This window comes from Berghia stephanieae, chromosome 4, assembly GCF_034508935.2.
Source record: "Berghia stephanieae isolate SIO BIC M18660-M18661 chromosome 4, UCSD_Bste_1.3, whole genome shotgun sequence".
Taxonomy (NCBI): domain Eukaryota; kingdom Metazoa; phylum Mollusca; class Gastropoda; order Nudibranchia; family Aeolidiidae; genus Berghia; species Berghia stephanieae.
The window spans coordinates 72,984,922-73,009,946 of record NC_088363.1 but is presented as its reverse complement, the minus strand read 5'-3'; the positions used below and the strand labels follow the sequence as shown (position 1 = coordinate 73,009,946).

General features: G+C 35.0%; 1 protein-coding gene across 3 annotated transcripts; it reads right to left on the bottom strand.

Annotated features, from left to right (window-relative positions):
• Window positions 1-636: 636 nt before the first annotated feature.
• LOC144971188 (ribitol-5-phosphate transferase FKTN-like) lies at window positions 637-15,855 on the bottom strand. Of its 3 annotated transcripts, XM_078911682.1 has the most exons (9): window positions 15,764-15,855; window positions 12,101-12,268; window positions 11,403-11,456; window positions 10,509-10,685; window positions 8,569-8,855; window positions 7,481-7,743; window positions 4,751-4,884; window positions 3,801-3,925; window positions 637-2,144 (listed from the first exon to the last, which is right to left on the bottom strand). In XM_078911682.1, the coding sequence occupies exons 2-9, from the start codon at window positions 12,215-12,217 to the stop codon at window positions 1,928-1,930; spliced, it is 1,374 nt and encodes a 457-aa protein (XP_078767808.1). In that variant the 5' UTR covers window positions 12,218-12,268; window positions 15,764-15,855; the 3' UTR covers window positions 637-1,927. The 3 variants fall into 3 exon arrangements, with proteins under 3 accessions (XP_078767808.1, XP_078767810.1, XP_078767811.1); XM_078911684.1 differs by lacking the exon at window positions 11,403-11,456 and having other exon boundaries at window positions 15,764-15,849; XM_078911685.1 differs by lacking the exon at window positions 15,764-15,855 and having other exon boundaries at window positions 11,403-11,445; window positions 12,101-12,230.
• Between the last annotated feature and the right edge of the window lie 9,170 nt (window positions 15,856-25,025).

Sequence of the window (25,025 nt, the reverse complement as noted above, 5' to 3'; positions counted from 1 at the left end):
CCGTAAGATCTAATATCATCTCCAGCAATCCACCCTTGTGTGAGCAGATATATATTTGGAGGGAGAGGGGAAGAACAGTCCCAAAAATATATTTATTTTTTTTAATTTTGACTTAATCTAGATCAAACCAGATCAGTTTGTGCACAAGTCAGGAGCTCTAGCATTTGATATACTGGGTTGTCTTCAGACCTCATCCCACCGATGAAACTTTTCCATCCTCTTCTGTCATTGGCCAGTCTTTCCATCTTCTGCCAACGCAATCCTGACCTCTCAGCTCTACCAGAAGGTTTCTCATCCAGGTTGACTTTGGTCTTCCTTTTTTCCTCTTTCCAGATGGATTCCATTGCAGGGCTGTCCTTGTGATAATTCCCTTTGGTTTCTTCAATGTGTGTCCTATCCATTTCCATTTCTTTTTGTATAATTGCTTTTCAATGGCTTCTTGTCCTTCTCTTCTCCACACTTCTTCATTTTTAATTTTGTCAATCCATTTTATCTTCATGATTTTGCGAAAACATCTATTGACAAACGTTTGGAGGCGGTGAAGGATGGATTTAGTGGCTTTCCAAGTTTCAGAGCCATACAGGAGGACAGACTTGATATTTAAATTGAATATTTTGAATTTTGTTTCCATTTTAATTTTTGATGCTTTCCAAACGTTATTGACTGATTTGTAGGCTTCTCTGGCTTTTTGAATTCATTTCTTGACATCTGTATCTGTATCTGCCACCGGTTTGAGTTACAACATTGCCCAGATATGTGAATTCTTGACTTCGTCTAGTTCTGAATTGTCAGAGAGTATAAGGGTTTTGTTTTCTGTGTTCAGTCTCATGATTATTGTTATTCCAGTATGGATTTAGAGGTCGATTTTCTTTGCTTCGATGTTAAGTATTTATGTTTTATCTTGCATTTGGGTGGCATTGTGTGAGAATAGTGCTAGATCATCAGCAAAGTCTAAATCATTTAGCTCGTTGATGAGCCTCCATTGTAAGCCATTTCTAGTATGCTTCTTCTTATACCAAAGTCGATGGCAAGAAGAAATAGAAACAGCAGGCATTCTTGTCTAACCCCAGTTTGGATTGGGAAAGAGTTTGTGAGGCTGTTGTCGTGGATGATTTTAAAGCTTGTGTCCTTGTACATGCTTTGCAAAAGGTATAATTGGTTGTGCATAGATTTAATTTTTTTTGTTAAACTATGGCAACATTAAACCTTTTTACAGACTAGCTTTTATTTCACTCAAACCCTTCAATATGCCCCCCACTATTTTCAACAAATAGCAAAGTGATTAGGGCCTCACTGAGGCACGATTTGAACTGCTGTCTAACTGCTCTCTTAATGGAAAAATTGATGGAAAAGTTTGCAGTTATGAACAGATAAATAATAATAATAATAATTATGATCAAGAAGTTCAATCTTGGATAAAGGGTTGAATGGTCCATTACCCCCTCTCCACCACCATTGCTGATTGACATGATGTAGACCTACCAAGGGCAACAAAACAACAAAAAAAAGAATGCTTCGTTAGCTCATATTTTATACATTTCTATGCAAAAACTTTCTGAATGAATACCTACATATACAGTAAGACTCAAAAGTAATCTGAAGGTATTGTTATAGGGTTTGAACAAAAGGTGGCCTGTTCTGTATGAGATAAACTTTTTGTTTCATATGGCAAAATGTAACATTGTGAGAGTAAGTGAGCATGGTAAAAACCTGTAGAAATATGCTTCATAAATTTGCTCGTTTATTGATTTCACAACCATAATAATAACAGGCTTACCAACCAATCTAGTGGCTTTACTTTTTCATACTTTCCAGAAGAAGCATATTTTTTCCCAAAAAAAAATTCATATGGAAATACCCCATAATTTGGTGGTTTCAAGCCTGAGATAAATTAGGTGCATTGCATATAAAATTCATAAGAGCCACATCACTCATACAGCTGTATAACTTCATCCCATTCACTCTCTGGCCACTTTCCATTCTCATATACATTGTTAGGGCTTGTCTTCCAGTCCCATCCTTTGTCGGGCATCATCCAATTGTAGCCGTAGTTGGCAATGATATAAGGCTCCGGTGGACAAGGAACTCTAACCCACAGTCCAAGAAAGTCTGTCCAGCACATTTCAAATGGAGGGAAAATATACCTGGAGTAAAAACAATACAAAAAGTAATGCACTATGCTTAATTCAAAAAGGCGATACATTAACTCTCTCCTTACCAGACATTTTCCGGATTGTCCCCAAAACTTTACACCCAACCTACACAGTGTTAATATACTTTAACTATAGTAAACATTTTTTTTTTCAAACAATGTGATGTACAAAAGAAATCAGAATGAGAAAAATGTTGGCTGCATTGTAACAAATGTGACGATTTTCCCTATGGGTGGTAAGGAGGGGGTTAAACCATGTCAGTATTGAAAACAGATGGAAATAAATCATCTCCAATCTTTGGTAAATTTCGGGGTATTAAAATTCAACCCAGTTTGCACGATTCTGATGATCAGGTTATACTGTGTCTCATCTTATAAATAAGTCAAGTAATATTAAGTGAGACCAGTAACCAGACGGATGTCCATAACATTTTGAGTTATGGCAAAATTTTTAACACCAATAGCTACACAGCAAAACTAAACACCTGTCCAGGTTAAATTCTAACCTGACAGAACCACCAACTGTAACATGACCCGGGAAAACGCCTTTACTGGTCTGACTTGGGTGGAAATCTCAATCATAAGGACTAATTACCCTGCTATAGGCAGTGGCAAATATTATAAGTCTCTAAACAGATGACTTGTATCGCATGCAAAGAAAATTAGGTCTATGCGATCAGATGGAGGAACCAAATGAGCATGGTAAAACTTGGAAAATCACTATATAAATTTGAATATCATTTCATTTAGTAATCCATTCTTTGATGAGTACATAACTTTTGGATTGTCCTTGTGTTAATCTAATGCTCTAACAATTGGGCTCTTGGAACCTCATTATAGGGGACCTTTAACAATAAATTTGCAGTAAAGATAATTGTTGCATATAAAAGTATTAAATTTGACATGTATAACACGACTTGAAAGAAATGGTTATACATATATGAGGCATAATATCTTCGTCTTGCACTACTTCAAGTAATGAAAAATGACTGGAGTTTGTTAAATGATAAAAAATGACCAAATTTATGACTTGAGAATTTCAATGCACTAGATTAACGATGAAACAAAAACAAAAAAAAAATTTAATTTTATAATATATTATATATATATATAATAATATTATATATATAATATATTATATCTATATTAAAATTATTTTTTTTTGTTTTTGTTTCATCGTTAATCTAGTGCATTGAAATTCTCAAGTCATAAATTTGGTCATTTTTTATCATTTAACAAACTCCAGTCATTTTTCATTACTTGAAGTAGTGCAAGACGAAGATATTATGCCTCATTTATGTATAACCATGTATATATATATATATATATATATAATATATATATATATATATATATATATATATATATATATATATATATATATATATATATATATATATAACCATTTCTTTCAGGTCGTGTTACACTTGTCAAATTTAATACTTTTATATGCAACAATTATCTTTACTGCAAATTTATTTTTAATAAATAAAATGTGATTTACATAGGCTGGCAATACAATGACGACTGATAAGAAATCATTTGCAGAGCAATAAAATCAAACAAATTGACAGGCCATGAGTTTTAAGAATTCAAAGAATTAGTTTGAATAACATTCTTGACAATACTGTGCGAGAAAGGCACCTACTTGTATTTATTTCCTGTGCTGGCTTGAGTGCCTCCATTCCAAAAGAATTTATCAGTTTTATAGAAGAAGAAGATGTCCAGTTTCAAATCGCCATACAGAAATGACAGCTCAAAACTGTCTGAAATCTATACAGATGTGAAAATGAAATAATTATTATAATTTTTTTATTTTTTTTTTTGGGGGGGGGGGATGTTATAATAAACATGTTGCAGACTATAACGTTGTTGCTCTCAAAGTGTTAATTTCTGTCTCATAGAACCAAGTACCATCCCATCGTCACAAGGCTGCAATGAAGTTATCATTTAAACAATTATTTAAGTATTGTACATGCAGTTGCATCATTCATTGTTTCATCTCTTTTTTTTTTCTCAATCAAACATGGGTGGACTTTTTAAAGACAGAAGTTAATTAGAGGATCTCATTATATAAAAGGTATGAGGCTGAAGAAAGGTTTCTATAGTCCAAAATAGGAGCAAATGATTTGCTTGTTCGTTCTGCTAGATCTGCACATTTGTTGAACTCTTTGTGATAGAAGCTGCAGGAGTGTGGCTGCAGTCAAGCAGCTCCCACTTCAGCATGTCATGATTTGTTTGCTTAAACTTTATTCTTCTTTGGCCAATAACAGTGAAGATTTCATTTTCCTAGCTGTAAACAAGCTAATGTGGTGAAATTTTCTCAGACCGTCCAGAAAAGCTGGATCTAGGGTTTCTTATTGAGTATTTACATGCACTCCATAACAATGTATTCTCCTTTTGATTATCTGATGACATGCTAGATCGGAAAGGGTTTTCTATCATTTGATCTGACATCATAACCCTCCCCTTTATCATCTGTTGTGCAGAAACATTGAAAGTGACAAAGATCTGAGTAAAAATATAAACATGATTCAACAAAACATGCAACTGTTCATTCATTTTAATATCTTTTTTCACAACTTGGTCCAATCTTACCTTTCCAAATTGATGTGTAAGAAGGAGGCCAGCATTCTCAAAAGCACTGATCAATCCGTCGTTGTAGTCAGTGATGAAAATACCAATGTCCACATCAGTTGTATGAGAGATGAGATCACACTGCCTGTACCAACCTAGTCAAGACATGAATGAACAGGAAAGCAGTGTTCTATGAGATAAACATTGGCATGTAAGGTGCAAAGATTAATTCTATTAATGTAGAAATGAATTATCATTAATTATTTTGTCAAAAATGCTTAATTTTTGTGATTGGTTGTAATATTCGATTTGTGTCATTTCCTGGTCTTAAATATCAGTTCCGGGATATGCTTATAATGGTTCTTTTAACGATTTGATTGTTTATTTTTAAGGGTTTTATGACAGTCAAAGACTGAAGAAATGAAATGAATATGCTAGGACCTTAGGTGTCTCCTCAAGCTAGGAGACCTAGTTTGAGTAAGTGTATAAATAGCCTTTACTTTATGTATTTAGCAGATTACTAGCACCAATCATGATTCCTTAATACTTGAAAGCATTTGTAAATGTTATTGTCGAAACATGTGCTTGGCCCTGAAAACTACAAGCCAAGAATAAAATTTAGACATATTATTTCAGGGCAGATAAAGAAAAATCTTATTGTAGGCAAGCTCAGATCAGTGTACTTACAATTAATTTCAATATCAGAAATAAGCTGAAACAAATTTTTTTAAAACTATACTGATATCCTTTGTCTAGCCATAAAAAAAAAAGCATAATGGTCGTCGTTGGGCTGGCTCTTTACAACAAAAACAGAACGTATTTGGCCTTATCATAATAAAGCGGATTTCTTTTAGTCAACTCTGTTTGGCCATACCATATTTCAGCATATTTTCTCGTATTTTTTTTTTCTGTAAATGCACAAATTGTCACAGTCTGGTCGCACTGCAGCATGGAGTCCTTGCAATTTATTACTGTATGGCTGGACTACAGGTGGTCAGCAAATTACCATTTATTGCAGTCTGGCCGATCTGAGCCTTGGTTGTATTACACCTATAAAGTCATTTTCTTATCATTGTTTGATGAAGTAACATCTTCATGCAGTAATCTCTCTCTCTCTCTCTCTCTCTCTCTCTCTCTCTCTCTCTCTCTCTCTCTCTCTCTCTCTCTCTCTCTCTCTCTCTCTCTCTCTCTCTCTCTCTCTCTCTCTGTGTATGTGTATGTGTGTATATGCGTACATGATACGTCTTTGTTTATTTCTCACTACCCATGTATCACACTGTGCGAAATCTCGAAATCTGCACCTGCGACCTGCTGAATGTAAGAGTTCATTCATGGTATCATAAATTAATGGGGTGGGAAAGCGTTCGATGCGCTTATTTGCAAACCAACTGAAAGATGCTAGTCTAATAAGAGCAGGAGAAATTTCGACCATAAAGCATACATTTCCATTACAATTTGTATGTAAATATCTGCAAAGTGAATGACTACTTTGTCATAAGACTCAGCCAAAAGTATCTACAATCATTTTCCTGTGTTCTGTCTAAAGATATAGACGTTTCATGCAAGATTAAAAATGAGCTTAAATATGAGATTTTATATAGTGCAATATCCACTAAACATACTCAAAGCGCTTTACATGGGTTCACTGGCCAACAGCAACATTTAACATGTAGGACGGGACATGACACCTGTTAGGCGATATTACAATTTTTTCAGACAGAGACAACGCTGTTAACAGCCAAGTACTCATTCTACAGAATATGATGAGAGAATGTGAGTAAAGAGCCTTCTTCAAGGACTCAACTATGCCCCGGGCAAGGCTCAAACCCAAGACCTTCCGATCCGAAAGCAAGTGTCATACCACTAGACCACATAGCCGCACAAGTTTGACAAAGCCTCAAAGATTTTTCAAACCCGACCTCAAATGGCCAATGCATGTATTAATGAAAAATATTGCGATAAGCATTATTCAACAAAATATAAAATATTTGAAAAGAATTGTTTCCATCTTCTTATCTTATCTTATGCGAACCAGCGACCACCTGAGCTCTAGCCCTTCGGCCTTGTGCCATGACGTAGAAGTTAGATGTCTTTTGTAGTTGTTCCAGGTGACTATAAAGTGTGTTACTGATGCTTGGATTTGGTGGGAGGAATGTGCATCTCAGGTCTTCGAGAGGTTGACATTCAAGCAAGTGGTGTGTTACTGTTTCATTGGGTTGTTGACATAGGGGGCAGGAAGGAGATGTGTCTTTTGTAATTTTGCTTAAATGGTTGTTGAGCGGTATGTGTTGTGTTCTTAGTTGAAAGATCATGCTTTGCTGGTGTCTTCTGAGCTTATTTAGGCAATCAGTCTTTACAGGAGTGGTCATATGGGAAAACATACATCTACCCGTGCTGCTCATTGCCCAACTGTTCATCCATTCTTCTCTCTTATTTGTTTTGATTATTTGTTTCGCTGTGTCTACGGATACTGGAATTGATGGTTGTAAAAGTGTTGATCCGAGTCTGGCCAGTCTGTCTGCATTGTCATTTCCTGGTATATTTGAATGTCCCGGTATCCACTGGAGAGATAAGTCTACTCTGTGTGTTGTAAGGAATTCATCTAATTGAGATCTTAAACTATTGAAGGTTGAGGAGAGTTCATCTAAATCTAGAGCTTGGAGAAAAAGTATAGAAAATAATAAGAAAACAAAAGAATGGATACCTCCGCGCACATAAGAATGTTTTTTTATTAAATATTCTAAATCTTACCTAGGCAGGTTCCACTGCTGAGCCAAAATGGAATCCCTATATTGTCTAGAGCTTTACTTGCCACGGAAATCAATTGTCTAGCTTTCCGTCTGAAAGTGTCAATGTTTTTGCTTTTCTCATGGGGATATTCAAAATTAAAATAATATGCACGAGTATGATTGCATTCGATGAATGATGACTTCTTGAGCTCTGACAAAAAGATGAAACTGTTGTTTGGGTAATGGACTGTGGTGTCATCAATTTTAACGTTTCCCAATTCAAATCTGCATGGAGAAATGGAAACCTGTTTGTCAATTTTATGACAAGGAAACTGGTGTCATGATTCGATTTCAAACACTCATCCAAATTTTAGAAAACATGAATTATGAGTATATTCCAAAATCTATAAAATAAATGCAGTGGCTGCATTACAATTGAATAATATTTATGTAAATTTATCCTGTGATTATGTACATTGTTGTGTTAAAAAATTCCGATTGAAAATCTTGAAGACGAAAAAAGAAATTGAATAATCTTAGAAATAGCAATCTTGAGAAATACAAAACAGGCGATTTTAAATATTAAAGAGAGGTGTTTATAAGACAGAGTTGAGAATAAATTTAGACCATGATTCATTCTGAAACAAAAATATATAATTACAAGAATTTGATCGTTTGATTTTTTTATTTTAATTTTTTAAATATATTAATTAAAATTGAAAAAGAATGAATAAGCAATCTTCACAACATACCTTAGGTTTAATTACATCATTTTTGTAGGGTCACCACATAGAATTTGTTTACCCTGATTTACATTTTAAAACTAATTTCGTATTCTCAACTTTTAAATGTTGTTGATAATATGATAGAGTAATTTTTTTTATAATGTGTATTGCATACCATGCAAATTGTGCACCTAGAGCTATATTGTATAGAATATGTGCTATATAAATAAATTACATTATAATTATTATTAAGAAGCCAAATCCAATTTAACTATAAGAATTAATTCAAATATTAAGTTATAAAATTGACAGAATTTTCAATCATCATTTAAAGTCCCTTTAATATTATCAATCCACAAATTAGATTATAGAATGATATACTTACTTGTTGAAGGAACCAGCAGTTTTTCCATACAGAGATTCGCTGAGGTCAAATGGAGGCTTATGGTATCTGTCCTGGCCAATTGCATGCCAGAAGTATGAGCCTCTGTCAAAAAATACGACCAGATGAATCAACATTGGTGTGTGACCCTCCACAGGTACCCACAAAAGAATATGTGACACAATCACTTTATATGATGTCTCGACTCCATGCACAATACCTCGTGGATCCTCGTCCATTTTTTCCCAGTAAACGTAACCAATTTTTTTCATTGAAGCAATAACTTTGTGCTGGGAAATAAAAAAATAAGATTGTTGACTATCAAAAAAAAAAAATTTGCCCAGTATACATCCTAACAAATTGGTCAAAGAATTCACCCTGCAAAGTCAAAGGTCTTAAGGATCGGTATGCGTCAACGGGAGCAGATCAAAGTAAAATATCAGGAACTTGAAGATATAGATACTTTCTGTTATCTCGGGAGTATAATTGACAAGGATAGAGGCACGGAATCAGAGGTGAAATCATGGATAGGAAAGGCACAAGCTGCATTCACATCTTTGAACCGACTTTGGAGAACTACAGATATCTCCCTTTGACTAAAGCTAAGACTTTTCAACTCAAACATGAACTCTGTCCTACTGTATGGATGGGAAACTTGGAATACATCGCAGGCATGTATAAGGAGGATACAGATTTTTGTAAACAGGTTCATGCATATGCTAATCAGAATAAAATGGATGGATAGAATTAAAAATGAAGAAGTATGGAAAAGAACACAGCAGAAACCAGTGAGAGAGGAAATAGGAAGAAGACGATGGAGGTGGACTGGACACACCCTTAAAAAGAATGACTCCACTATAACAAAGAAAGTATTGGATTGGAACCTTCAGGGCAGAAGATCAAGGGACGGCCACGAGGAACATGGAGAAAAATTAAAGAAGCTGATATACAAAGAAGTGATAAGACATTGAATGAGATATTTTTAAAAAGTTAGCTCAGGATAGAGAAGGATGGAAACTGTTTCTCTGTGGCTTATACCCTAACCCAGGTTGAAAAAGGCAATGATGATGACATCCTAACAAAACTGAATCACATTGATTCTTGTTTCATTTTAACAATCTATATTAATAAAAGAAAGAGAAAGTCAGTCTGTATGTGTGTGTCAACTACAGGGAACGAAGAATGCTAACCAGTAGTGACCACAATCAAAATACGGGATTAGTGACACCCCTCATAAGCTCGCTCTGAAAATGGAGCTGGTTGTTTACAAATAAGAAAATAAAAGGAAGTTGATGATACACTGCTATTTATTCTTTTTTTGTTAGACAGTTACGTGTGTGTCTAAATCAGATATGTAAAGGGTTTTCTTGTATAGTTATAAAGCACAGAGCATGTGAAAATAATATCATAGGTTTACACGAAGTGTAATAAAAATATGAATATATATAAATATTACCATTGACTTTCATATGGCTTGATTTTTTATTGTTTGCCATACATAATTTAAAACTATTATCAATATCTATTTAGGTACTCTCAATGTCTTAAAAGACATGAGAACTTCCTTTTTAATGTTTACACAACTTCCCATCAATGTATATTATATGGAGAATCTTGAATAATGATTTAAGTTCAATGGTATGGCTTTGAAATTTTGGTAAAAAGCATGTTTTAATAAAATAATTCTTTAGGATAATTGTACTCTATTTTTTTTTTAAATATCATTGCTGTTGAAATGCTTGCCTAGTGAGGATTAAATACAATTAAAAAAATGATAATCATTTATTCTCATTAACACCAGACTGACCTGTACAAGGTTAGACAATTCTATTTTTTGCCAAAGAGACAAATCACACATGACGCTTCAAACTTAAATCCTCTTTGAGTAATCATCAAAGAATGATGCTAAGTCGCTGCTAAAAGCTTGACATAAATATTCATACCAAAACATCGTCATTTGATTCCATGACGCCAAAGGTGACAACCTCCTGAGGTTGTTGGTTCCATGCATTAATGCGCATCATGCTTCCTTCTCGAACAGCTCTCATCAGGCTAGGTTGGATGACAAAGATGGGAAGACCCACTAACTCACAGTGTTTGAGAAGATACTTGGTGGCTTCCTGTTGGTAATGAATGATGAGAATGACGAGTAGATCTTGAAAAGTGATAGTGTTTGACTGACAAAACAAAAACAGACATTAAAATTAGAATCTAAAATTTGGAACAAGCTTGTCAAGATGTCATTTAATTTAATAAGTCTTTGGCACGGCACAGATGACAAATAAAGAAAAAGAAAAGAAAACAACAAAAAACAAATCCTGTTTGAGAATGTCATATATAATATTGGAATGATTTGCTAACTGAAGGTCTAGAAGCATTTTGACAACGGTGATGAAGTCTGTTATTTTCTAAATGTTTGGACAAAAGTATTTATGAACAAAAGAAATGACCTTCTACCAAAAAAAAATATATATATATTTTTGTTGAAAAACCCTTAACTATATACTGAGTGGAAAGGATGGAGGGGTTGGAAAGGGAAATCGAGAATGGAGGTTATTAGCTTTGAACAAAGTTGATTTACAAAAGCTGTTCATTACCTCCATTCCAATTAAAGTATTTTGCTACATTAGAAACATGACATATTGAATACGTCAGAAAACTAAGTTGTTTTCTTTATCAATAAATTTTGTCAACAACAAAGTAAAAAAAAAAAAAAATTAACCTAATGGGGATCATCGGTGAGAATAAAAATGGAAAAACAAAAATCAAAGTAAATCCAATAACAAAAATAAAACACCAATCCCATCATAATGTTTGATTAAAATCTCACATCTTACCCAAGGTGTTTTCTCTTCCAGTGGTTTCGTTGACTTCATCTTACTGAGGAAATACTGTAATGGCATGAAGTCAAAATTTTGTTATAAAATTGATATTTTTTCTCCTATCGAATTGCCTTTGTTTTCTGAAATTGTATGTTTACCAAGTAAACAATTTCATCAAAATGAAAACATTCCTAAATATAGGTTGGTGTAAATCCTTGAACACTGCAATTAATATCATATTGCTATCAGAGAGGTTCCCACACAGTGACCCTTTTCAGTGACTTAAAATTTTCTTGGGTGAATTATGTTCTTGGGAAAAGTAAATTAAAGAAAAATAAGCATTCAATTTGACTCGAGTAATGGAACTCGTTTTTATAAAGATTCAAATATAGCAGTGGGTATGGATTGCAAGTGAAATGATAATGACAAAGTTCATTGAGCAAGGTTCTTGTAGGTCTAATTTTTATAAAGCAATAAAACTGTGTTAAATAGTCATGCTATATTGCCATTCGTAAAAGCAAATTATCAACAATTAAAAAGAGCAATAAAAAAAAAAGAGTATGATTTTATTATGAGCAATCTGCTTGTGTTTCATTTACTTAGGAAAGATAAAAATGTAACCAACATATTGAAGTGTTATAGGGCTCGAATCAGGTAAATATTTGAATAATGTTAATTAATAATGCACTATGTCTTTTATCAAAAACACTTACTTGAACTCCATATAGTTGTACCAGTAAGAAAACAGCACTGACACCGATTACATATTTGAAGGTTTGTGATGAAAAAGGCAATTGGGAAGTTTTTTTCTTAGATGATGAGAGTGCCATTATGGTATTGATGATCAATTCACTTTTTTTGAGGATGAATATTCATTTGGTCTGTAAAAACAAATTGATGACAATTATATGATACTGCAAAATGATCATTATAGTAAACTGCTTAAACTAAAAATTACTTGACCATAAGTATCAATAAATGCCAAAAACAATTTAAACTGTTGATCCGTTTATTTTAATATTATTGTTGTCAAACCTCCTGATAATCTAAAAGCAATTACTTCCGCACTTCCATTGCACCTTAAAAGATTAGTTTCCCTTCATTATTTATAAGGCAATATCTTAAGTCAGCATGACTTTGAATTCATACTGACTCCCACATTCTCTGTGAACTTTGAACTACTGTGTGCATGTGAATGTTGTGGTGATTTTATAGTCGAATGAATGAATTTGTGTGATACCAGAAGATGATTGAAAAGCACCTCTGAGCACTATTTGTGGATACCAGCGCTACATCAAACAACAATACGACTACTACTACTACTACTACTACTACTACTACTACTACTACTACTACTACTATTATAATACTAATAATAATAATAATAATAATAATAATAATAATAATAATAATAATAATATAATAATAATAATAATAATAAATTAAAATCAAGACTATCAGGAAAACTTATTTTCACAGCTGAGTTTCTTTGACTGTAAACACGAAAAAGCAGATAAACTCGAATTAATCAAGTCATTTAGACTGTGTTAATTTATTTTTTTTTGACGACTTAAAGTTTTGAAAAATTATAAAGCTGCAAGGAATTCTGGAAAATTTGTTTTTGAAATATGACAGGGGCTTATTGCAGGGATAACTCTCAGTAGACAGAAAGCATAATATGAAATCCAAGTTGGCCTAACTGAAGAGACCTGCTACTATGGACCCTTCACTACAAATTTAATAATTTAATATTAATAATAATAATTTTTTTTTAAATAATAATAATAATAAATAATAATAATAATAATAATAATAATAATAATAATAATAATAATAATAATAATAATATTAATAATAATAATAATAATAATAATAATAATAATAATAATAATAAAAAGCCTAAACAAGATTTTCTAACAATTGAATGTTCAGAAAATTTAAAGGTGAATGGTGTTGCTGAGAGTCCTCTTCTCACAGACGAGTGAAGGGTGTCTTACCAGATGGGCCCCTGTTCGATTCTCATTGCTGCAAGGTTTTCATACTTTTATACTCTTGCCACATTCTGGCTCTGGCACCTCTCAACTCGTCCTCTTCTTTCCCCAAATATTGGTTTATTTGTATTGGTGGGGAGGCCTTCTGAAAGGTCATCGGCCTAGCATCTCTTTCAATTAGTATTTTCACCAGGATCTTTTGTCAGGCATTTATTTATTTAATTTTTCAATGTTTAGTAGAATTTTTAAAACTTCAGAACAAACCTTGATAGATTAGTGAAAGTTTAAAATTTCCTAATATGACTATTACTATGGTTATCCGGCCATTTTTTTTTTTAAAGTTTTGAATGGTAGGTCTAAAGCAGTCCTAATTTGCTTTGTTTTTCTATTTGGGTTAGCTCGAGGTCGGTGGATTTTTTTTCTATTAGGGTTAGTTACAAGTCTTAGTAAAGGTGCTAGGGTGTTTGTTTTTCCTATTAGGGTTAGTTAAAGGTACTGGGTTTTATTTTTTCTTAGGGTTAGTTGAGGGAATATTTGGGTTGTTTCCCTTAGCATGAGGAGCTTTTGGAAAGCCTCCCATAGAATATGATTCAATATTTGAGACAAACTTTGCGAAGACTCAGGTGTTCGGGGATTGATGTCCCTGACGAGAGAGCAGCCATCTATTTTATTTACCTCGGAACTGATCCGATCCGGGTTGCCACATTAGCTCTTCTTTGGGTTTGACTCTTATATAGCCAAATTTAAAATGAAAACAATATTGATAATAATAGGTACACAGAATGATACAATTATTTTCAAATATGAAATAATGTGCACTATTACGTAGAGTAATTAATCTAACAATGATCATGGCATAACAATTTTACAACTGATCTCAAATTGAGCCGTTGAGTGTCAAATTTTAGAGCTAGACGAGCAAAACAAAAGAAAAAAGAATAATTATGGTACAGTCGACAGCAGAGAAGCTAAAAATAGCATCTAAGCATCAGCTTTTATGTGCCATTTAATGTAGGGCCTTCCACTCTAAGCTTTCTGCGGACTTGAGAATGTCATGTTCAAAATATGGCCTCATTAGAAGTTTTAATTTTGTTCTTTGTTTTTTTGGTTTCTCTTTTTTGATATGTTTTTTTTTTTGTGTTGTGTTGTTTTTATTTTCTCTATTTTTCTTTTCTTTTTAAAAAAATTTTCTCTTTCATGTTTTATCGACAACAAAATGTGACATTGTTTGTAAGAATAAAAATCGAGAAGCATTTATGTTTTCTATTCTGTGCAAGCTGTTTAGAAACCCTTGTCTCCAATCTCGCCAATGTTGGTAGATCATCTGTCAAGCATTCTTCTTGGATAAAGCAGTGTAGTTTGTCCATCATGTCAAGTTTTTTCAGTCGTGTGTCACTTTCCGTTGACTAATCCTCATCTTCATTATGAGCATTGTCTTTTCTGTGGCTGAACGGAGTCCTGTAGCTCCTGAGATATCAGTTCAATGCTGATGGGTATATTGTTGTCCATTGTAAAGAATCGATCAAACCATTACATTTTTTATGTATTTTTAGTTAAAGTTATCTTTTCCCAATCAAGATAGAATCTAGGTGTAGCGATTAAGCGGAGCAATAGTATAGAAAAAATTCTGTTTTTCAGGAATGTGTAGCGTATAAGTGGAGTGTGTGATTAACTGATGTGCGATTAAGCGGAGTGAATTGTATTACTATAGGGTCCTAAATGTGCAACTCTATATATCACTTCTACATCTAAAACTTACAGAAAATACATTGCATTTAAAAGCTTACTCATACTCGCCTCACAAAACGAACGTTTCCAAATACATTGATACTCGCGCAATACTTGTCAATCACATGACGTGCGTTCATTCAAAAAACAACAAAGACAAAACAATACCAAAACTACTCCCTTCCCTCCACCCAACAAGAAGGTAAACGGGATCTGAGAAAGTAGTCCATGATGTACAGACTAAATTGCTTTACACAACAAAACATATCTGGCCAATCTCCAAGTCCAATACATAATAAAAAGATGGACGCTCTCTCGTCAAGGACATCAATCCCTGAACAGTGCCCCGCTGAGTTTCTTTTTAGTTTTAGCGTCGTGAGGATGAATATTGATTTAATTATCCATTTCTCAATTCTACAGACTTTTATTACTAGAGACTACATCGTTACTGTTACACATTTCAGTACACAGTAGACATCATCAGTTGTGATTGTGCGAGTTAGTAGAGTCAAGAGTTGACTAGACTTCTTAGTTTTCATAACTCGAAACCTCTTCTTCTAAATAAAGAGACTCTTCAGAACACAGAGTAATTTACGGGTAATCGGTTGACTTCTCAGTTATATATTTATTAATAATTGTGTAAGAAAGGAGGAATACCTAATTCAGATTCATGAATTTATCCAATAGATTCCAACAACTAGTTTGTCCTTGTTTCGATTTCGTTTTGTTTTCTGCTACGGGACGGAAGTAAAAAAGTAAAAATCGGGGATTTCCTTTTTTTAAAAGGCAGGCAATTTTTTCACAGAAGGCAATTTTTCCATTGTAATATTTTTATCGAAAAGAGCTCTATAATAGTATTATAATCTATACTACTACTACTACTACTACTACTACTACTACTACTACTACTACTATCACCACTACCACTACTGCCACTACTACTACTACTACTATCACCACTACTACTACTGCCACTACTACTACTACTACTACTACTACTACTACTACTACTACTACTACTACTACTACTACTACTACTACTATTATTTCTTCTATTACTACTACTTCTTCTTATATTACATTTCCAGAGCTGTCTACTTGAAATTTCAAAAAATCGTAGCTTCCAGGGGGGGGGGGGGAGAGAGAGAAAAATTCACTTTAAATAGCTTTAAAATTAACTATTTTCTCTCAGCATGGTCCAAAAAATGCTCCGAAGTCCTGAATATAGGTTCTAAGAGGCTAAACTTTCCTTCTCAACAAGATTTATTGAGCCAAAGAGACCGATGCAGTACTGTAGCTGGAGCCAAAAATTCGTATTACTAAGAATTTTTCGTAGTACTAGGCAGGTTTCATTTCTATTATGTCTATTATCTTCCATTATATCCTAGAAAGTTCCTGTCTCTCTCACACGCTGACATGCGCATATCATTCCTATCACACCCAGGGACTCCCTACCTACTAACCCACGCAACGCCCCGTTTTATTCACAGTCCAACCACCATTTAGTACAGACGATACGAGTCATACTGTATTTTATTTTATTTATTTTCCACGTCCATTTGTTTATTGTTGTGCTGACGAAGGGTTTGTACCCGAAACGTCCATTGTCTGTATTGTTCCTATCCGAAGCCTCTCCATTATCACTCTTTCGTTAGTATTCTAAAAATCGCCAAGTTGTTCCCCACTGCTGCTTTACTGCACTTGATTGCTCATCTGAGGATAAAGAGGCGGGGCCCTCGTGTTGCTTCACTTCAACAAATCGAAGTGGCTGTACGTAGACCCTGGGTCTATGATGAGCACCAGTGGTGATTGAACCAGGGACCATTTAAGAGATGGACAGCCGTGGAGATTATCTCAAGGATAGTGGGAGACCAATATTAGAAGAAAAAAAAAAGGGGGGGGGGGAGGGGGGACCGAGAAACCTTATTATTGCTGATCAGTCTCTCTAACTGATGATGACACATACATACACATATTAGTAGATACTATGTGTGAAATGGGAAGAACGTGCGAAATTGCGGCATCCATCCCTTTGATCTAACAATGTAGATAAGTCTATGTATGTATGGTGAGAGGGCAAGAGAAGATTACCTCTCTCTCTCTCTCTCTCTCTCTCTCTCTCTCTCTCTCTCTCTCTCTCTCTCTCTCTCTCTCTCTCTCTCCTTCTCTCTCTCTCTCTCTCTCTAATCGGTGTAGTCGTCGTCATAATAGTGGTAGTAGAAGAAGTAGTGGTAGGAGAAGTTGTAGTAACAGTAGTAACAGTAGTAGTAGTAGTAGTAGTAGTAGTAGTAGTAGTAGTAGTAGTAAGCTTAGTAGTAGTAGTAGTAAGCTTAGTAGTAGTAGTAGTAGTAGTAGTAGTAGTAGTGTAGTAGTAGTAGTAGTAGTAGTAGTAGTAGTAGTAAGTAGTTAGTAGTAGTAGTAGTAGTAGTAGTAGTTGTAGTAGTAGTAGTAGTAGTAGTAGTAGTAGTAGTAGTAGTAGTAGTAGTAGTAGTAGTAGTAGTAGTAGTAGTAGTAGTAGTAAAAGAAGTAGTAGTAGTAGTAGTAGAAGTAGTAGTAGTAGTGGTAGTAGCAGTAGTAGTAGTGGTGGTAGTAGAAGAAGTATAATAGATTGGTAGTTGGACGGAATGATGACCAAGTTGATTGACCATGAAGTTCACACACTTTCATCACAAGCTCACAGCATTTTGTTTATTTATTTTTATGTAATTGTTGCTAACAACGCGTCTGTTCTGTCCCCGAAAATTATATCTGCCAGTTTTCTGGAAACCCCGTATATCGTCAGTCTCTCTCTATTCTCGATGGCTAGGGCTATTGGTCAGTACTGACTCCGAGGCGCTAGCACATGCGGGTCAGTACTGACGAACAGACGCCAGTGCCTGGAGGTCAGTACTGACCAATAACCTGGTGTCTATTGGTCAGTATTGAACAACAGGTGCCACCGCCCACAGACAACCTCTCTTCGGTCTGTGCCACCGCCCACCATTGATCAGCACTGACGAACATCGGACCTGTTCGTCAGTGCAAAGACCTCTTCGTACTTATTCGTCACTTCCAAAAGTATACCATTTAAAAAAAAAAACAATTAAAATTCCAGGCTCTCTGGCCAACTTATCCGATGGCACACAGTAACACTTGGTCACCTAGATAAGTTTGATTTCTAACGCGTTAGATGCCGTTGGGGCAACGATATGACTCGTTATTTCAAGCCACCGTAAGATTCTATTTTATTTTATGTTGTCCATTCTATTTCTTTGGGTTATTTTGTTTTTATTGTTTTTTTTTTCCCCCGTATATTTTCGTTATAGCTTTATTTAAAGAAAAATAGAGGAAAATGTGTTATAATATTTCCTGTTACGATTCTTTTATAATACTTTGTCCATTCTATTACTACTACTACCACTCACTACTACTACCACTACTGCTACTACTACTACTGCTACTACTACTACTAACTACTACTACTACTATACTACTACTACTACTACTACTACTACTACTACTTATATGTCTTTTATCTTCCATTATTTTCTGGAAGGTTCTGTTCCCTGACGCTGACCTTTTCTTATCAATCAGATCACCCCCATGGGGCACCCTATCCTCTACCCACGCTGACATTTCATTCATACTGCAACCTCAACCACCATTGAGTACAGACGACAAAGTTATTTTTCATTATATTTTATTTGTTTTCCACGTTTATTTGTGTATTGTTGTGTTAATGAAGGGTTTGTACCCGTAACGTCCATTGTCTGTTTTGTTCCCATACGAAGCCTTTCATTTTCACTCTTTCGTTAGTATTTTACGATCACCGGCTTCAGGCAGCCCTTACCGTTTTCTACTTTTCCTGTCTCAGTAAGATGCGAGCAAGCCGAATTTCAAATGACAGGAATGAAGAAAGACGAGACAATGAAAGAGCTTTCACTTTCAGTTCTAGCGCCACGCATCAGTGCAGTGAGCATGCGCGTTGGATGAACCGAAATATAGGGCTTCCAGTTTGGCGTTTCAACACCAAATTTGGTCTTTTTCTCAGGATTGGACAATTTCACTTGTTTAATTAATTGATATATTTATTAAACAAATCTCACGTAAACCGACAAAAAGATTTAGTGAAAACAAGGGCTTCCCTGCGACTAGTATGGGACAGGAAATGCTGATTTATTTGTCGTAGAGCAAGTTATTTTAAAAAATGGCATTTTTCCATAATTTTGGTACCGTCAACGCCCGTGGCCAGGTCAGAACTGACCAATTGGCATCAGTACTAGTAATAGTAATAGTATTAGTCAGAACTGACCCCCAGACGCAGGTGCCTGTTCGTCAGTACTGACCCGCAGGTGCCAGCGCCTGGGGGTCAGTACTGACGAATAGCCACTCCGATTCTCGATTCATCCGATAACTGCTTACATCTTAAATACGATGGCGGCAATTAGCCAATAAAAAGTGGCTGTTGTCCGGTCTGCTCCTAGTAGTCTGTGGACACCAGTGCTGCTGTACTCTGGAGAAAAAAAAACAAACCATAATATTTAAAATTTTGGCCAGAAAATTCGTCCTCCAAATATCGATCGATTTAAACGTCCCTCATCTTGGAAAAAAAAACCCCAAAAAACTCTCAAACCTGGGACTTCAGCATCAGTCACCATCTTTACGTCGATGAGACACCGCTCCCAATTTCCTCTTCCAACTTAATTTCAAACAAGAAAAACATCTTTAACTGCGTCTCTCACATTAAACTCTGGATGACCCAAAACAAACTAAAATTTAATGATGATAAAACTGATATTTTCGTTTTTAGGAAACAAGGAAAGACCATTCTAACAGAAGAACGTTTGATTTGTGATTCTGTCATTTACAGATCTTTAATTGTAAAAAACCTTGGTTTTTATTTTGATGAATTTCTGAATATGCAATAGCATATAACAAAACCCTGTCAAAATCTACTTTTTTTAAAGGTCTATCAGTCATATCCGCAATCTATTAGTTGAAGAAATGTGTAAGGGTTTCCAGAAGAGCTTGGTCGCAAGTTGTTACAAAGCAGGTCAGCACGAATTGTCACTCAGACATAAAAGAATGAGCATAAAACTCCCGTTTTAGATTACCTTCATTGGCTGCTCGTGGAGAGGAGAGTTGATCATAAACTAGCTTGCCTTACCTTTAAATGTCTTCACAACACTGCTCTAGTTTACTTAAAATCACCTCTTACTGTCTGTGGCGGGTTGTGTGTTATTTTTGTGGGATCGAGTCCAACCGATAGCTCAATGGTCTGGATTCGAACTAGTATGCGCGCTATGGCTCTCGTTACCAGCTGCACCACTCAACCTATACCACGAACGGCTCAGGTTTAATCTAGGGGGTGATTAAGAATTGCCTTAGGATCCCTTATAACTTAATTGTATTAATAACAAGTAAGTCAAGACAATAGTAACGCCCAAATGCAATAATAATAATTCTATACATAAAGTTTAATTAGATTGTTACAGGAAAAGATAGAAAGAATAAGTATTTATTTGATATCAAGAAGAATAGCTCTAATTGAGTGGATCTAATTTATTATTTATTTATCTATTTATTTTGATATAATCATTTGTGTCTGTGGAAAATACATTTGATAATGGTATAGACCCGTTTGGCTTATCTTTATCCCGCCGGCTTGCTTGACTGAGGCAAATGTATCAGCTAGTTCCAGGGTTGGCGCCTGCTTGCAGAGTTTTCTGGACTTCACAACAGTGTGTTGTATTTAAAGGCTGACATTAGGGGTTTACCCCTATTCACGGACTGGGATGCAGGGATTCGGCACGACTGGGTGCTCCAAGGACACGGAAAAGGAGAAGGAGTTAAAACAACAAGGTCTTAGAGCCAATCGAGTTTGTCTTTCGCCACCGAATCGTCCTTGAGCGACACATCATAATAGCCTTTATTTGCCGACAAAGGCAAGGAGAAGCAGTAACTCCAGGATAATGGTAGTTAGTATATGTGTATTAAACATCAACTGACAGTCGAGCTATCTCACATGATGAAAATTTAACAGTGTTGTGTGCCTGGTATTTCTTAATTTATTTTTATTAATTATAATTGAGGTTATGATGTGTGGCCGGCGATTGGCGGTAGGGTACAGACATTCAAGCAATATACATATTGAATATAAATGAAATAATAGCATAGATCATAAACAAATGTTAACTATAGTATAAGATACATATAGATATAGTTTTGTACAGGTATTCCAACTTACGAACATCCATGGAATAGCACAATTAAAATATATACACAAACTATAATATTAATAATAGATTAAATTGAATTCACAGTAATATCTCGTTCCACTTTGAATGTTAACCAATAATTCAGTTTACCTCCAGCCGAGGGATGACAAACTTTTGCAAGTTTGAAATTGGAGAGATAGCTCTTCTTTCTTGGGATTCTTAGCGTGTGTGTGATTCGATTCAGAGATGAATTTGATTTTGTGAAATGAAAGAGCGCGTCTGAATTATGGGAATAGCCAATCAGAAGAATGTTCCTGTTTTAGATAGCCAATGATACCCAGATGCTTTGGTAAGAAAGAATAACGGAGAATTACCGGAGAGCTTAGGACAGAAATTGCAATTTTAGCTACTCTTGAACGAGACAAGGACCTCAGGGCCTATGCACATTGGAGTCTTGTTTGGAAAAGGTAATTAGCAGGAGGCATGAATACAATGGGCAGACAATTTGAACAGGTAAATAAGCCTTAAGCTGAAAGTGAGTGTTCCGTTATACCTAACGACCAAAATTTCCGTTAGAAAGATTTAGAGCTTTATTGGAGAAAGACTGTCCATGTTTGAGTATTTAAACTGGAGGTGTTAATCAAATATGGGTCTCGTCCACTAGGTTTGAAGTGGTTTTAAATGAGACGCTGACGAATGATAAAGAAACACGCAGTGAAAGAAAATCGTTCGTCACACTGTCCATATTCCAAGTCGCTCCCTCTGTGGCCGTTTTCATGAACGAAGACGAGCGCTTAGTCTCTGACTATCTCTGACTTTAGTCAATGACTTGAAAAAATCGGATTTCATGTGAGCTGACTAAGCAAGTATGGGACTAAATTCACGGCACCTTCGGACTAAGTTTGGCAAAGTTTTAGTCATTTGCTGAGGCAATACTTCATGCTTTAGTCTGAGACTAGTTACTAGATGCCATAGCGCCAATAACATAGCAGCTATTTTTAGATTGACTGCTCTTCGATTCGGAAAGAAAATACGTCGGTTACGAATGAAGAGGCAAAAAGTGTCCTGTTGCCATTGACACTGGCTTTAATAAAACTATAACATAAGTGCAGTCGTTGAAATTACATATTTTTGTGAGTAAAAACTTTTAAAAAACTGAATCTATCGGCTCGTGAGATGAGAATGAACGAGAAACTCCGAAATTGAAGGTTTTGCGTCAAAGAACAACCATTAAAAAAATTGATTAGAAAGTTTAGTGGAGACAAAACTTATTCTGTTGGCATTGCAACTGACTGAAATAATGTGATTAATCAGAACACACGTTCTCTTTTGTTTGTTTTTTTTGTTGTTGTTGTTGTTGTTGGGTTTGTTTGTTTTTTTTTGTTTTTTGTTTTTTGTTTGTTTTTTTTTTCATTTTTTTTTTTATTGGTTCAATTTCTTTGAGTTTCAATCTCCGTATACATTACATTGAGTCTCAATGAAACTGCCATTGGCCTAACTATAAAATTGGCAGCGACGATGGACATCACTGCAGTCTATAACAGTCGACAGTCAATATCACATGTATTGCTAATTTCCTATTTGTAAATCTTCTGCATTGTAACTATGAAGGCGGGGGTGTCTTACCTGCCTTCGTGTACTAGAGAAGTGATGTTATCCGCACAAAATAGCCGAATTTGTCACCATCCTTACAACGCCCATGGCCCGTTTTCATGAACGAGGACTAGATTTAGTTATTTACTAGTCTAGTAAATGACTAGCTAGTCTTAAGCCCAAACGAAGCAAGTGACTAATAGTCTACCAAGAGGGGGTGTGATTATAACGACTTGTGGTCGTTTTAACGAAAGAGAAAAAGGTTCACAAAACATAAAGGACGATTACCTGCAATCTTGAGTCACAGACGCCTAAGAATAAAGCCTAAATATATCACAACAGCAGTCTACCCAATGTAAGAGCACCAAATATCAACTCACACATACAATGAGACGGGGTTTCTCGCCAAAAGGGAGATAAGTACTAGATGGTTATTCATACTCATATTTAATTAAGACTCTCAGAGCCAGGGAGATGATATATAACAACAAAAATAATAATAGATAAAGGAAAAGTATCACTTCCCACAGAAACGTCATAGCCATTTAACTATCTCCCTCCCAATATATGATTCCAGACAATGGGAGCCAAATGGTCTCAATCCTGTTCTAGAATAAGAACATGGATTTAATAAAATTAAATGATGAAAGGGCGCTGGGAAAGATAGCGAGGTAAAGTGCCTATCAACAACCGGCACAAGACAGCAAACTTCCCCCTACCCTAAGGGGAATTCCACACACAGAACTCCAGTGCGAGGACACAATCTCACGGCAATACCTACTGGAATTAATTATCCCCTTATTAGTATTAAAAGACATAAGTGATATATTTCTGGAATACAAGTGTCTATTAATGAATTCGAGAACAGAATACGGAGATGCAACAAGTGACATAAAATGAACTCAACAATGAGGGAAAAGATTAAACAAATAGGTTGTATGTAGTTTGATTTCATTCCAATGTTTATTTTAAACGATCTTATTTCAAAAGGCAAGACAAAATGAACATATGTATAGACAAACTGTAGGTCCTAGGGGTCTCAACTCAAAACTTTAAAACCATTGAAAATTTTCGCAATCAACATCCGAAAACCAAAATACAAGAAATGCACACATGAACTTATCAAATTCATAATTAATCAACATTATCATATCACCATAAAAAATATATAATCATGATAGGCTATAGTTAGTTATCACTACCATTATCATCATCATAAGTGTAAAATTTAAAAAGAGGCTAAATTAAATTTTTTTAAAATACTCAATTTCCTATTACCCCACAATATTATCAGGCCAGCTATCATATATTCATTTATAAAAGAAACTATACAAATTTTATTTGCTATTATCAATTATCTAACATAAGAGATGAAGAACATGACATAATCATGATAGGCTATAGTTAGTTATCACTACCATTATCATCATCATAAGTGTAAAATTTAAAAAGAGGCTTAATTAAAAATTTAAAAAATACTCAATTTCCTATTACCCCACAATATTATCAGGCCAGCTATCATATATTCATTTATAAAAGAAACTATACAGATCTTATTTGCTATTATCAATTATCTAACATAAGAGATGAAGAACACGACTTTATTTAATATTTGAGCTTTTATATGAATATAGATCACCTATATCTTATTCATCAAAAGCGCCTAAGAGCATGAATTCATGGAATTTTCGCGCTATACAAATGATGTATTATTATTATCATTATTCAATGACACAAGTGAGAACCAGCAGCAGGCCGCCAAACAGGTCGATATAAAAGATACATGTTGTAAATACGCACCAAAAATATTTCGGGTATTACTTATTTCACGTAAGCGTTGCTACTCTCGGTGAGCAGCTTTTGAAATATCACAAATCAATAATTCAGACCAAAGCGGACCTTTTGCACAAAGTTGCTCGACTGAGGTGAGTACGTGAACTCCAGACCTGGGATTAGAATATGAGGGATGGCATTTTGTTCACAGACAAATTGCTTTTTGAAGTGGATTCTAGAGACAAACACACTTCGTATATCGATGTTGGGGTGAACGTTTTAAAGACGAAACCATCAGTGAAATGACAAACCAAGAATACAGATCTGTAATTGTGTGCGGAGTGATGATTGTTGGC